General features: G+C 36.2%; 1 protein-coding gene across 4 annotated transcripts in view; it reads right to left on the reverse strand.

Moving 5' to 3' along the window:
- LOC106877922 (protein DENND6A) overlaps positions 1 to 14,378 on the reverse strand; it is a 99,004-nt gene that overhangs the window by 12,320 nt on the left and 72,306 nt on the right. For 3 of the 4 annotated variants that reach the window (XM_014926996.2, XM_014926992.2, XM_014926993.2), the window contains 8 exons: positions 12,154 to 12,214; positions 11,257 to 11,318; positions 11,004 to 11,099; positions 7,297 to 7,391; positions 6,658 to 6,684; positions 3,558 to 3,626; positions 3,251 to 3,315; positions 487 to 576 (listed from right to left, as the gene is read on the reverse strand). In XM_014926996.2, the coding sequence (XP_014782482.2) occupies positions 487 to 576; positions 3,251 to 3,315; positions 3,558 to 3,626; positions 6,658 to 6,684; positions 7,297 to 7,391; positions 11,004 to 11,099; positions 11,257 to 11,318; positions 12,154 to 12,214 (565 nt within the window). The remainder of the gene's footprint in view (positions 1 to 486; positions 577 to 3,250; positions 3,316 to 3,557; positions 3,627 to 6,657; positions 6,685 to 7,296; positions 7,392 to 11,003; positions 11,100 to 11,256; positions 11,319 to 12,153; positions 12,215 to 14,378) is intronic. The other variant, XM_014926995.2, reaches the window with a different exon arrangement.

The raw sequence follows: 14,378 nt of genomic DNA on the forward strand, positions 1-14,378 counted from the left end.
GTGCGGGTGGCACATAAAAGACACCATTTCGAGCGTGGCCGTTTTCGTGCGGGTGACACGTAAAAGCACCCACTACACTCTCTGAGTGGTTGGTGTTAGGAAGGGCATCCAGCTGTAGAAACTCTGCCAAATCAGACTGGAGCCTGGTGTTGCCATCCGGTTTCACCAGTCCTCAGTCAAATCGTCCAACCCATGCTAGCATGGAAAGCGGACGTTAAACGATGATGATGATGATGATGATGATGATATATATATATATTGAGAGAGAGAGACACCATCATCATCATCATTTAATGTTTTCTATGCTGGCATGTGTAGGATGGGTTGACAGGAGCTGGCCAAGTAGAAGACTACACACACAGTGTGTGTGTGTGAAAAATGAGTTCAATAGCACAAAGACATATGTCATTGAAAAAAAAAAACACCAAGAAAAAGAAAAAAACAATTTTATAAAAGAGCAAAAAGTAAAAAAAACATATAACTTACTAAAGGAATCATGAAACTTTGCGTGAGTTCTAGGAAATATCGGCGTAACATTGCATTCTGAACTTCAACAGGTCTTTTAGTTTGTGCTCCCTATTTAGAAATGTTCAAAGATGGAATTTACAGAACATTACTTTTTACTGAGGAGTTAAACAACACAAAGCATTATAGTTTACTTGGCAGAAAAAGAAAACTGGGATTTTCTCGAAATGCAGACCCAAAATACTGAACAATGAAACAAATAGCAGTGCTGTATTCCTATATACATATACATATGTGTGTGTTGGCACTCCGTCGTTTACGACATCGAGGGTTCCAGTTGATCCGATCAATGGAACAGCCTGCTCGTGAAATTAACATGCAAGTGGCTGAGCACTCCACAGACACGTGTACCCTTAACGTAGTTCTCGGGGAGATTCAGCGTGACAAGGCTGACCCTTTGAATTACAGGCACAACAGAAACAGGAAGTAAGAGTGAGAGAAAGTTGTGGTGAAAGAGTACAGCAGGGTTTGCCACCATCCCCTGCCGGAGCCTCGTGGAGCTTTTGGTGTTTTCACTCAATAAACACTCACTACGCCCGGTCTGGGAATTGAAACCGCGATCCTATGACCGTGAGTCCGCTGCCCTAACCACTGGGCCATTGCGCTTCCACTACATATACATAACAACATATATATCAGAACAACAAACATTTTAAGGCTATTTTTCCCTGGCTAAAAGTTGGAGTTAGCCTTGCATATCTCACAAGTCTTTTCCATACTTTTTTTTTATGGTTAGATGTCCTTCCTGACATGAAACCTTTTGACTGTCTTCTACAACACACAAGGGAATGGCATATTTAAGTTAAAACAGAAATACACACAGTAAATACACAAACACACACATATATAAACATAAAGGTGTCAATGTGTGTATATGTGGAAAAAGGGTAACTGAAAAAATTGCAAAACTGCATACAAAACTAATGTATAAAAGATGAGGTTAATATATAGAGGAATCTAAGTTATTTATTATTACAGTAACTTCTCTCAGAAAAGTGGATGTATAAGTTTTACAATTCTACACAGCAGCTAAAAGAAAGCCTCTTAGATAGGATATTTCAAAATAACTACCATTAAAAAGACATTTAAAAAGAGATATTTCGAACAAAATATTTAATAACTTTCCCAAGCTACATGAATTGCAATGAAGATGACGACTGTAAATTAAATGTGTAAATGTTTGAAATAAATTATTATCAAGATTATAAATCTTACTCTTTCCTTGTTTCAGTCATTTGACTGTGGCCATGCTGGAACACTGCCTTTAGTCGAGCAAATTGACCCTAGGACTTATTCTTTGTAAGCCAACTACTTATTCTATTGGTCTCTTTTGGCGAACCGCTAAGTTATGGGGACGTAAACACACCAAGCGATGATGGGAGACAAACACAGACACACAAGCATACACACACACACATATATATATATATATATATACGACGGGCTTCTTTCAGTTTCCGTCTACCAAATCCACTCACAAGGCTTTGGTTGGCCAGAGGCTATAGTAGAAGACACTTGCCCAAGGTGCCACGCAGTGGGACTGAACCTGGAACCATGTGGTTCGTAAGCAAGCTACTTACCACACAGCCACTCCTGCGCCTTAGAAAAATATTTTCATCTCTACCATGTTTTAGATAAAACAAAATCCATGGAGACGGGTGGTGTTCTGCATCATCAAGACTTGTATTACATGGGAAAAAAGCATCGTAATTAATTAGCAAAGTGAAGTTGCTGTGTGGATTGGAATATATAATATTCTGGGTAAAGATGACAGAAGGAAAATATAAGAAAGACAGCAGAGTTTTACACCCACTGTTTGAGAAACTGGTTGCAACTCTGAAGGACTTCCCACGGCAATTTCACTGTACAATTGTTGTTTTTACCAAATAATACTGTTTCAATGGGTTTAATCTCTGAGTAGGCATTGGGCATGGGTCTTTTACAACCTCCAGTTGACCACTTTGTGAGTGGAATTTGTTCGATGGAAACTGCAGAAGCTCATCGTATATGTGCGCCCATGTTTGTATTTGAAATAATACTGTTAGTTGAAACAGAAAAACCCTGTGTTATGTCAAAATGGTAACTTAACCAATCAATAAAATATAGATCAAGAAAACTCCTGGAGATCACTCTAACTAAAAACCGCTGAAGAAGGCAGTACCCTAGTATAGATACAGTCCAATGACTGAAGTCTGTAATTAGAAAAACAGCCTTAGCCCAGGATGTGAACACAGTAATGAATTGGATTTGAACCAGGTACTTTTATTTTTAAACTAAATATAATTACACACTAATCCACTAAGTATACGCATCAGAGGTGTAGTGTAGGTTTTGGTTACCCTGTGTAGTAGCCAAATTGTCCACCCACTTCTTTAAACGTAATGTGCCTTTGACAGCAGCAACCGCACACATATATAAAGTGGCCAACCTGTGTAAAACTGCATGCACCTCACAACCCACATTATGTCACTGGTCTTACTCTTCATTTAACAATAAAGTTTCAGAGTTAGAATCCAGTATCCTATTCCTGGATGTACACACTGAGGAATAAGACACCAGATGATAACTAGAGCTCAGACGAATGAAAATATAGTCTATACTATATTTGTAAATATTGGAGATGAAAGTAAATGGAAACAAAGTACAGGTGTTAAATTATTTCTAGTGACGAAGTCAAAAATCTTTCCCCGAAATTATAATCTTACTGGCTGAAAATTAATCTTACCTTTATAACTCGCTTTAAAATAACTTTGTCTTTATTTAAAAATGTTTTGTATCTTGTATAAACACCTAGAATAGAGAGAAAGGTAAATACAAAAGTAACAATAAGAATTTATTCTTTTGATTATTAGACGGAACATTTTTCAGATCCTGACAAGTCATCCAACTTAAGCTAGCATGAAGGATAGATGTTAAGATGAAGGATATATAATTAGTTACAGTTTCATGCTTTCTGAGCGTAAAACCAAGGCAGGAAGCCAAGTCGAATCACCAACCCAAAATACGAATATATGACAAAAAATAAGTTTTACCTGGTTTTGAATCTAATGTTTTCAAAGCTGTAGACTTCTTTAATTTGTTGAACTGTTTAGGGGAACTTACTGCAAAAATAAAACAAACAACAATAATATAAATATGAGAAGAAAGCAGATTTGAAGAACCAACTGAAAAGTTAATATTCCAAACTCTTATGTACACTTACAGGTATGAAGTAAATCACTTTTTACAATGGAATTCAAAGTAGCTAAAGCTATAATAATAGCATGTAGAATATTGGCTTAACGAGCCCTGTTATCTATAGCTTTAGCGACTAGGAGTTCCATCATTAAAAATGACTTAGTGTCATGTCTCTTGAATGAAAATTTACAGGTATGTCCAAAACTTTTACTGATTTCATTTCTTAAAACACTTTCTTCATTACTGTTCTACATTCAGGTTGGAAAATTTATTTGTTAGAAAAATTACTTTTTTTACAGCTGATGCCCCTCTTACCTGAGAATTTTAGATTAAATTCAGGCTATCAAAAGTAAATGGATATGGGAAGGGGTGTGAACAGCCCCCCCCCCCAAAAAAACAACAACAAACAAACAAAAAAAACCTTACGTTAATATCTTTGCATTTGTCTTTTCTGCAATGCCACTAGCCTCAGATAACTCAAAGACCCACTGCTCTACATCACTCTGATGTCAGCTTCCCCACTTTACTTCAATGCTGGCTACCTTACTTTTTCTTGAAACATGCCCCACCTTATTTAATCCAAGCTGCTCCTCATAAATCAACCCAGAGCTTTACTACTTCGCTTTGACATCAGCCGTTCTGCTTTACCCCAACAACAGCTGCTTTAAGTATTTCACAGAAACCCGATTCACCTTACTGACAAAATGCTCCTTCTAATTCTTGTCCAGAGATGACTGACCTCACTCCAGTATAAGTGATTCCACCATACTCTTGTACCATTACCCTAGAACAATGCAATGCCAGTTGTCCTACCTTGTACCAATATCAGTTGCCCAATCTTACCCCAATATCAACTGCCCTTTCAGTACTCCAGTTGCACTACTATACTCAATGGCAGTTGCCCTATTTTACTTTAGCTACAGCTGTTCCAGTTTTATTGATAACCACAAATAACAAACCCTCAGTAAACCCCCTCCTCCCAGAATATAAGCATTCATTTACTTTTTACACCTTCTACAAGTGGCTGTTACTTTATGAAGGACTGTAAAATATATTGAAAATATATGACAACAGAAACTAGAAATAACAGAAAGTAAAGCTACGACAATGCTTTTGATACAGCATGCAAGGTTGACTAAGTGGTTGGCTAGGTATTGTTGAGGGAGAGAACAATCTAAGGATATCTACAACATAAGAAATAACAATTCTCACCAGTGGTTCTCAAACAGTGCACTGAAGAACACCAGTGTGTTGCAAGGGGTATCTAAGTGCATTAAACATTAAAAAAATATAATTTAACCCTTTAGTGTTTATACCGGCCATATCCAGCCAAAATATTCTACCCGTTTTATCAGTCAGATATGGCCTTTCATAGCTACCTTACAGTGTCATTTTAAAAATCAAAATCACATCATTGAAATCTCAAAACATTAGATAATAATTGATTGGTTTAAAGTGGTGTGAATACAGAAGCCTTACATTTGACAGAAGAATCTGAATACTAATGGGTCAAGGCATTAGAAATCCATATTAATTCCTGAGAGTCTTGAAAAAATATGTTAGTCATAATTGTTATACACAAGTATGATTATTAAAACAATAACCTAATATATATATATTTTCTAAGTGTTTAAATTTAACCCTTTTGTTACCATATTTCTGTTGAGAAAGTCTGTGTTTCTTTCAATTAATTTAAAATATAACAAAGAATTTAGTAAAATAACTTATTTATCATTGAGCTCGTGTTAGGAACATAAATTGTGACTAAGGTTTGGTGGAAGATTTTAATTCAGAATTTTTGAAAACAAGATATTTATATTATAGAGCCAGAGGCAGTTTGAAGCAGGTTAGTATCAATAGAGTTAAAATAGTTGTTTTTTTTTTTTTGTTTAAAAACTGTCCATGTGATGTGCACTAGTAATTTTTTATATTTGATCTCCAATGTGGCACAAATTCAAAATGACTAAGAACCATTGTGTTTCACAAGTTGCACAGCTGAGGTAGATAAGAAGTGTCACAGTTAAAGTAACAGGTGATGAAATCATTGAAGTAACAGGTGTCACAACTGAGATAAGAAGTTGATGTAGCCATGGTAACAGATATCAGAATATGGAATAAAAGGTGCCAAACTGGTTCAAGCTGACTTAAAAGATTTGACAGGTGAGACAAGAGTGACCACACTTGAAATAACAAGTGCCACATCAGACATAAAAGGTATCGATACTTGACTTAATAGGTGACATAAGTGAGATCTAATACTGTAGTTCATTCAGTACAAGAAATCTCAAACTTGGTAGTTAAAGAAGAAAGATAAATTAACGTTACACCAGAGATTGATATTTTAATTATAGCTGTTGTTGTTGTTGTTTTAGATCTGAATGAATCCTGGTCAAGCAAATCGAAGGCTATGATTGAAGGTATTCTTGCTGTGACCAAGCCATATTTTTTTTCAGACACAATGTATCTAGGATTACATCATTCAATGTATCCTTGCTGTAGAGCAGTGGTTCTCAACCAGGGTCTATATAAGATTTTACTGTTAAAATTTATGCGCAATGAATTGGTTACACTTCTATAATACACAAAATATTTTAGCATATTTTTATACAATTCCTAACAATATTCAATTATAAAAATGTAATATTTTTTTTTAACTATTTAAGACCAAGAGGGTGCACCCAAATGAAATAGGAATCAAGGGGTCAAAGGTTAAAAAAAAAATGGTTGGGAATCATTGCAGTAGTGTATGATTTGAGGGTGATTGGGCTGCCATTTCTAGCATGTGGAAGCAACTTTGTAGAGTTTTACCTCATTGGTTTCTGTGATCCTAGTTTATTGTTGATGTTGCTTATTCATATGTTAATTATATTTAGTGCTTAAAAATATATTAACAAATGGTTAACTATAGTGTTCTAAAGGTGACTCTAAATTTGCACAAAACTTAACAAAACTTACAAAAATTTGGTTCCTGAATTTGGTTTTCTAGAGGATAGAAAAACAACAGATAGCTTATTATTGAGCATTAATTTAATTGAAAATTTATCACAGTTCATTGCTGTTTATAAAGTTTAATTAAAAAAAAAAATTCTGAGAACCCATTATGTTTGTGTCTCCTACATCAAGAAGGATTTGTTGAGAGCCAGGGCTTAGTTCTCATTTCCATGGTATGAAGTTGATGAGTAAATCACAGTTGAAGCATCGTAGAATATACTGTTGTTCCCAGAGAGACACTGAAACACTAGCAATGGGTTTTGAAGTAGTTTTTACTTAGCAAAAAATCTAATACCTTATTCATATGGCCACCTTTCTACTCATTATTATTGTATTAAACCAGCAAGTAGTAGTTGTTATTGTTCAGCCCAAATTCAGCTCTGACTAAGCAGACTTATGATCAGAGGAGTTCCAGTTTCCAGATGTGACCATTCCATATTAGTTTTTCTAAACATTATCCAATATATCTTTGTTTTTTATTTTAAGTTAGCAGAAAGAGAACAAGAGTTATTTTCTATTTCTAACAAGCTCTCTTGTTGGTTCAATTCAATTAGTAACAGATGACAGAGGTAAAGTGAAATAGGTGAGGAAATATAAACATACCTGTTGCACACATCTCACCAATTCTGATGATATGAGGCCAATGTTGAAGGGTTTTGGCAAAGAAAGGATTTGTTACTCCTAATATGACAGGAGGTCTGAAAAAAAAAAAAAAAATCCAAAAATTTCAAGTAATACTTGGAAAAAGGATTAAAATTAAATGTGTGTTTACATTTAAATCTACATATAAGAGGTTTGTATGTACACACACGTATGTATGTATGTATAGTTTTTCATTGAAATAGTGATGATTGTATGCACGCGTGCACGCACACACACACATACATACAAATAGTGCCTCCGGTTAGACAAGTGTTTGTTGTTGAATAACTATATATAATTAGGTACATAACATGGTTTCACACCCAACTGAGTTTTGTCTCTCTTCAATTCAAAGTCACTGAGCAGTGCTAACTGACATCAATTTGGATTCCAGCATGAAATGAAAGAATGGATTTAATGACATAGCAGTTGCTCTCAAACAGAAGTGTTTTTATATTCATAAATATTCACACACAGGCATACAAGCAATTTATATTATGCGTACATATACATTTTACAATTATTTATACATATTAACTTTGTGCCGGTGGCATGTAAAAGCACCCACTACACTCGTGGAGTGGTTGGCATTAGGAAGGGCATCCAGCTGTAGAAACTCTGCCAAATCAGATTGGAGCCTGGTGTAGCCATCTAGATCACCAGTCCTCAGTCAAATCGTCCAACCCATGCTAGCATGGAAAGCGGACGTTAAACTATGATGATGATGATGATGATATAATATTTATACAAATATAAATCTATGTTTTATAAAAACATTTATATGTGTGTGTGTGTGTATACAAATTCATACATACATCTTATATCTAATCCATATATTTAATCTATTTTCCTATGTTTGTTTACATTGGATGGGTTTTCTTCAGTGCAGTGTTTTACCACTTGCTATCAGCTTTCACCTCTCATGTCATCCTTCTCCAAATATTTCTTCCACTTGGATTGCATTACCCAATTTATTATCCTCCATATGCATCACATGGCTCTATTAGCTAAGTCTTCTCCAGCTCAAAAAATGTCAGGTATGTTCTTTAAGGCTTTGTTTACATGTCTCACTAGGAAGAGAGCATTGGAGCTACATCATCTTGGCATTAAACCCAAACTGTCATCTAAGATAATTTTCATTTTAAATAGTTGTGCTATGACGCTTTCTGTTACTTTCATAACTTGGTCTGCCAATGTATTACTACTGAAGTTTGTTATGTGTATTTTGTGCATAGCTATGTGGTTAAGAAGTTCACTCCCAAACCATATAGTTTCTGGTTCATTCCCACTGTGTGGCATCTTGGGCAAGTGGCTTCTAACATAGTCTTGAGCTCACCAAAACTTTATGAGTGGATTTGGTAGATGGAAGCTGAAAGAATCCCATTGTATACATACATATACAGACACATATATGCATACAAACACATGTGTCTGTATGTGTGTATCATTGCATTGATTGAACTATCAGATGTTGTTATCCATTACTGGTGGCAAGGCACTTCCATGCATTGTTGTAGCTTTCAAATGATGTCACCTTGCTGGCTAGGCCAAATATGTATGCATGCATACATGCATGTGTGAGCATGTGTGTGTCCAAGCCTCAACATTGCTTGATAGTTGTAAACAAGTGTCAGTCACAGAAGCAATTTCCTTTGTTTCCAATCTTCTGTGAAAAACACGTCTGACCATAGGGAAATATTACCTTACTTGGCATTGAGAGGGTTTGTGACAGCAAAGGCATCAGGTTGTAGAAAGGCTGCTTCAATAAACGTCTGAGCCATTTAAGCATGATAAAGTGGGTACTGAAATGATTATAAATATCTCATTGCACGGTTTCTTAGATTCTATCCAACAAATGTCTCCTGTAACAGTGTCAGATTGCCTAATCTCTTGTGAGTGAAACTGGTACAAAGAAACTGTATAGAAGTCTCAACTATATGTCTGTATATGTATGTGTGTGTGTGTGTGTATATATATATATATATATCATCATCATCATCATCGTTTAACGTCCGCTTTCCATGCTAGCATGGGTTGGACGATTTGACTGAGGACTGCCCATATATATATATATGTAATAGGTGCAGGCGTGGCTGTGTGGTAAGTAGCTTGTTTCCCAACCACATGGTTCCGGGTTTATTCTCCACTGTGTGGTACCTTGGGCAAGTGTCTTCTACTATAGCCTCGGGCCAACCAAAGCCTTGTGAGTGGATTTGGTGGATGGAAAATGAAATATACATATATGTATATATTTGTGTGTTTCTGTCTGTGTTTGTCCCTCTTCCATTGCTTGACAACTGATCTTGGTGTGTTTATGACCCCCGTAACTTAGCAGTTCAGCAAAAGGGTCCAATAGAATAAGTCCAGGGGTCGATTTCTTCAACTAAAAGGCAGTGCTCTAGCATGGCCACAGTCAAAATGACTGAAACAAGTAAAAGCATAAAAGTGTGTGTGTGTGTATATATATATATATATATGTAAAAGGTACCTGTGATGGTGGCATGTAAAAGGCACCCACTATATTCTTGGAATGGTTGGCATTAGGAAGGGCATCCAGCCATAGAAACCAAGCCAAAATCAGACTGGAGCCTGGTGCAACTCTCGGGCTTACCAGTTCCAGTCAAACCGTCTAACCATGATGATGATGATGATGATGATAATGATGTGTGTGTGCATGAATGTTTACATCCCACCTGTCTTTGCAGGACATCACTGAAGCAAAATGGTAATGCTGTGTTTACTTCCCATATAAACAATACATCCTGTGGTTCTGGCAACAGGAAGAGGATCCAGCGGCCATAGAATACAGCTTCAATAAGTCTTTAACCAATCTAAGCCAGCATAGTAAAGTGGATGTAAACCAAATGAAGGTACCGATATACATAACTGAGTTATATGCAATAAATCTGGTACTGGTATCTAGACATTTTCAAATATGTTGATAGCAAATCTAATATCCAAACCTACACACACATACACACATACCTTTTATTCTTATCTTTTACTTGTTTCACTCATTAGATTATGGCCTTGCTGGGCACTGCTTAGAAGGGTTTAGTCAAATCAGTCAATCCCAGTACTTATTTTTAAGTTGATAGTAATTCTATTATTCACATTTGCTGAGCTACTAAGTTACAGGGACTTAAACATACCAACATAGGTTGTCAAACAACACGGAGGGAGGGACAAACACATGCACGTGTGCACACACACACACACACACAATGGGCTTCCATACAGTTTCTTATTTCTTTACTGCCCAGAAGGGGCTACACACAGAGGGGACAAACAAGGACAGACAAACAGATTAAGTCGATTACATCGACCCCAGTGCATAACTGGTACTTAATTTATCAACCCCGAAAGGATGAAAGGCAAAGTTGACCTTGGTGGAATTTGAACTCAGAACATAAAGACAGACGAAATACCGCTAAGCATTTTGCCTGGCGTGCTAATGTTTCTGCCAGCTCTCCATACAGTTTCTGCCAACTAAATTCACTCACAAATCATGGTCTGAAGCTACAATGGAAGACACATGCTCAAAGTGTCACACAGTGAGACTGAACCTGAAACCATGCGGTTTCAAAATGAGCTTCTTACCATACTAAAAGAAAAAAAAAAAGAAACGAATTCGTTTGATAAACTGATGCTAACAATAGGTTACTTACGGAGCCTGCGTTCGTGTTGTGTATTCTTTGAATTCGCTGTCATGAATTGTGAAATATGGTCGGTAGTCTAAACAGTAACGTAAAGGAGATATCAAACTAGAAAAGACAGAATCAACTTGGCAGTGTTTATGATAAAACAGGACATTCAGTTTCAATGGAATAATCATCACAAGAAAATTCAACAATGGAAAAACAATAAATAAATAAAAAAAAAAACTAAAAGAATAATCCAAGAACAAAAATGATCACTAACTTCACTAATGCTTGTACTGTATTGGATGTGACTGTGGGTGATGCTGCCATTACTGCTATCGGCTGAAGAACAACAGAAATATGAATGAAAATAAGGAATAAAGACATAGTAACGGCACATTCATTCATTATAACAAGAATCTATAAACTCATCAATAATCTGTGTGTGTGTGTGTGGTACAGTTTCTCAATGACACAGAGATCAGGTATGTGTGTGTGTGTGTGTGTGCATTGGACTATTTCTCAATGACATAGGTCAGATGTGAGTGGTTAGAGCTTCACTAATTCAATGCAAACTGGTAACTCGTGTCCTTCACTTCTGACCCATCAGAGACAACTATGCAAATGACTGAATCCTCTCAGGCATGTCTCTCCAAATCAAAGACTCACTCCAAGTTCAAATTCTGCCAAGGTCAATTTTGCCTTTCATCCAGATCTCAAATGAAACACTTTACTTGGTCTTTCCTCCACAGGACTAAAATTCCTTCCCTGCACTTTCTTTTCCTGTAAAAATATTAGTTTAAAATTTTGGCACAAGGCCAGCAATTTCAGGGGCGAGGGTAAGTGAATTACATTAACCCCAGTTCTTAACTGGTACTTATTTTAGCAAGGATGAAAGGCTAAGTTGATCTCAGTGAAATTTGAACTCAGAACACAAAGGCAGACGAGATGCTGCCAAGCATTTTGCCTGGTGTGCTAATGATTCTGCCAGCTCACTGTCTTTTTTTCCCCCTGCAAATATTGATCTGCAAATGTTGAGGATGAACATCAATCAACTGCATAGATTTCACAAATCTAGGAGAGACTGAAAATATCATGGGCACTGCCCCTTCTTTATGCCTGACTGGCAAAGAAAACAAGTAAAATAAATGAAAATGTAAAAAGAAATATACCATACCTCTCCTATGATCACAAGCTCCCATAACATTTGTACATGTGCTAAAATGGGTTGGAAAGCACTGGAAAATACAAGAGAAAAGAAACACTTCAAAAACAGTTCTTATATATGGGGAGAGAAACAAATAATTTAATGATATTAACCCTATAATGCCTAAATTAAAATAATGGATAAAAACATTACAGGCGAGTCTAAAACATGAAAGAAAAGAATATTTACAACCACTAGATATTTAATTACAATTATTTACATGCAATTATGTTGTTGAAATGCAAAGAATTCTTACACTTGTCTAAACTTAAATATAGTTTTTGCATTTTTCTTAAAAAAAAAATTTATGTTTGTAACATCAAGAATTATTGATTTCAAATTCACCACAAGGTCAGCAATTTTATGAGAAGGGATAAGTCGATTCCATCAACCTCAGTATTAAACTGGTACTTATTTCATTGACCCTGAAAGAATGAAAGTAAAGTCGACCTCGGTGAAATTTGAACCCAGAATATTGAGATGGATGAAATGCTACAAAGTATTTTGTCCAGTGTGGTAATGATTCTGCCAGCCCGTCGCCTTAACATCAAGAATTATTAACAAAAGGTGTTATAGGGTTAAATATTTTTATTATCATTAGTCTTGTTTAACTATTTCATTACTATTAAGTCTTGTTTAAAAGTTGTATATCTTATTCTGGAAGTAGCTTGGCTTTGATATCAGAACAGCTCCTGGGAATAGCTTGGCTATAATATTTAAGCAGCTTCTGAGGGTAGCTTGGCTATAATTACTCTCTGAGAGTGTAACAAGCTGTCATTCATGAGCAAGTACAGCTTGAAAGCATGTAAAATGCTTTTGTTAATTATAACTGCAAACAGGAATAGACACCTTCTCAGCCTCTTCACTCTTGACCAGTGGCATAGCTAGGGTAAACTACAGCCCCTACAAAATCCACGATATTATATAGTACTTATTTGTTACAAGTAATTAATGTTTTAAAACAATATTTCAGGAATAAATATTTTTACCAGGGTTCATTTACCTGCCAATTTGGTACAGCCTGTAATTCAAAATATATTTTTTTAATGTTTAATTTTACGAAACCTCCTTACTTTAACCGTTTAATGTACCAGCTTCCCTGATTGAAACATTAAAAAAATCTAATGTGTGAAATGAGATGTAATAAAAAAAAAAACAAGTCTCATCTTTCTTGCTTTTGATGAGGTGCTCCACTTCAATCTGCACCCTCCTTCAATCAGTGTCCGGGGCATGTGGATCACCCAGGATGTGAGGAAAGAGGGCAAGAAAGAGGGTAGCACCAGTACCTAGTTGGTACTTATTACAGCTGAGTAGACTGGAGCAATGTGAAATGGAGTGCCTTGCTCAAGGACACAATGTACCAGCTAGACCAGAGATTGAGCCCAGAACCTTATGATCATGAGCTGATCAACCCAGCCACTGGGCCACACACCTTTGCTATCCGAGAGTGTACAGGAAGATACACCGGAGTGATTTACAGTTATTTTCAAGGGTACTGGGAATTGGAGTTGCATGGTAACCTCACTACTGCTGGTTGCACAAAAATGCACTCAGTACATGCTGTAAAGTGGATGGCATTTACAGCAGTAAAAACCATGCCAAAACAGACACTGGAACACAATGCAACCCATTGGGCCCATCAAATTTTGTCAAAATGTTCAAACCATGCTAGCATGGAACGTGGGTGTTAAATGATGATTATGATGAGGATGATAACATTTCAAACTACTGTGCCATGACACAAAAGTGTGCTGCAGACAGTCCAGGTATGTTATGAGTTTTTCGGGTGAGATGGAAAATGCCAAGATATTTAGAAAACTTCAGAGTTTTTAATCTACAACACAAGTACATGTGTATTACATTGTGATAGAGTGCAATGTGTGCCCCTGTCTCTGTGTTAAAACAGGTTCAAAACTTCCTATTTTATATAATAATAATACAGGGCATTTTGTCCACTGCTCTATTTAATTTCACCAATGAGACACTATACTGCTTTTCATGATGACGATACATATGCCATAGGTTAAAATTTCAGCTTGAATGAAAACTATTCAAACAGCAAGAGGAGGAATACAGTTCTTCCTGAAGAGAGATGATGTTGCTTGTGTAGTATCCACATTTAATATTCAGTTCTAATTTGAAAGATGTTACTCTTTTGCAAGGTAGTTGCCTGAATATAGATCGGAAGAGCGTCG

The sequence above is a fragment of the Octopus bimaculoides genome, chromosome 15, assembly GCF_001194135.2.
Source record: "Octopus bimaculoides isolate UCB-OBI-ISO-001 chromosome 15, ASM119413v2, whole genome shotgun sequence".
NCBI classification, from domain to species: domain Eukaryota; kingdom Metazoa; phylum Mollusca; class Cephalopoda; order Octopoda; family Octopodidae; genus Octopus; species Octopus bimaculoides.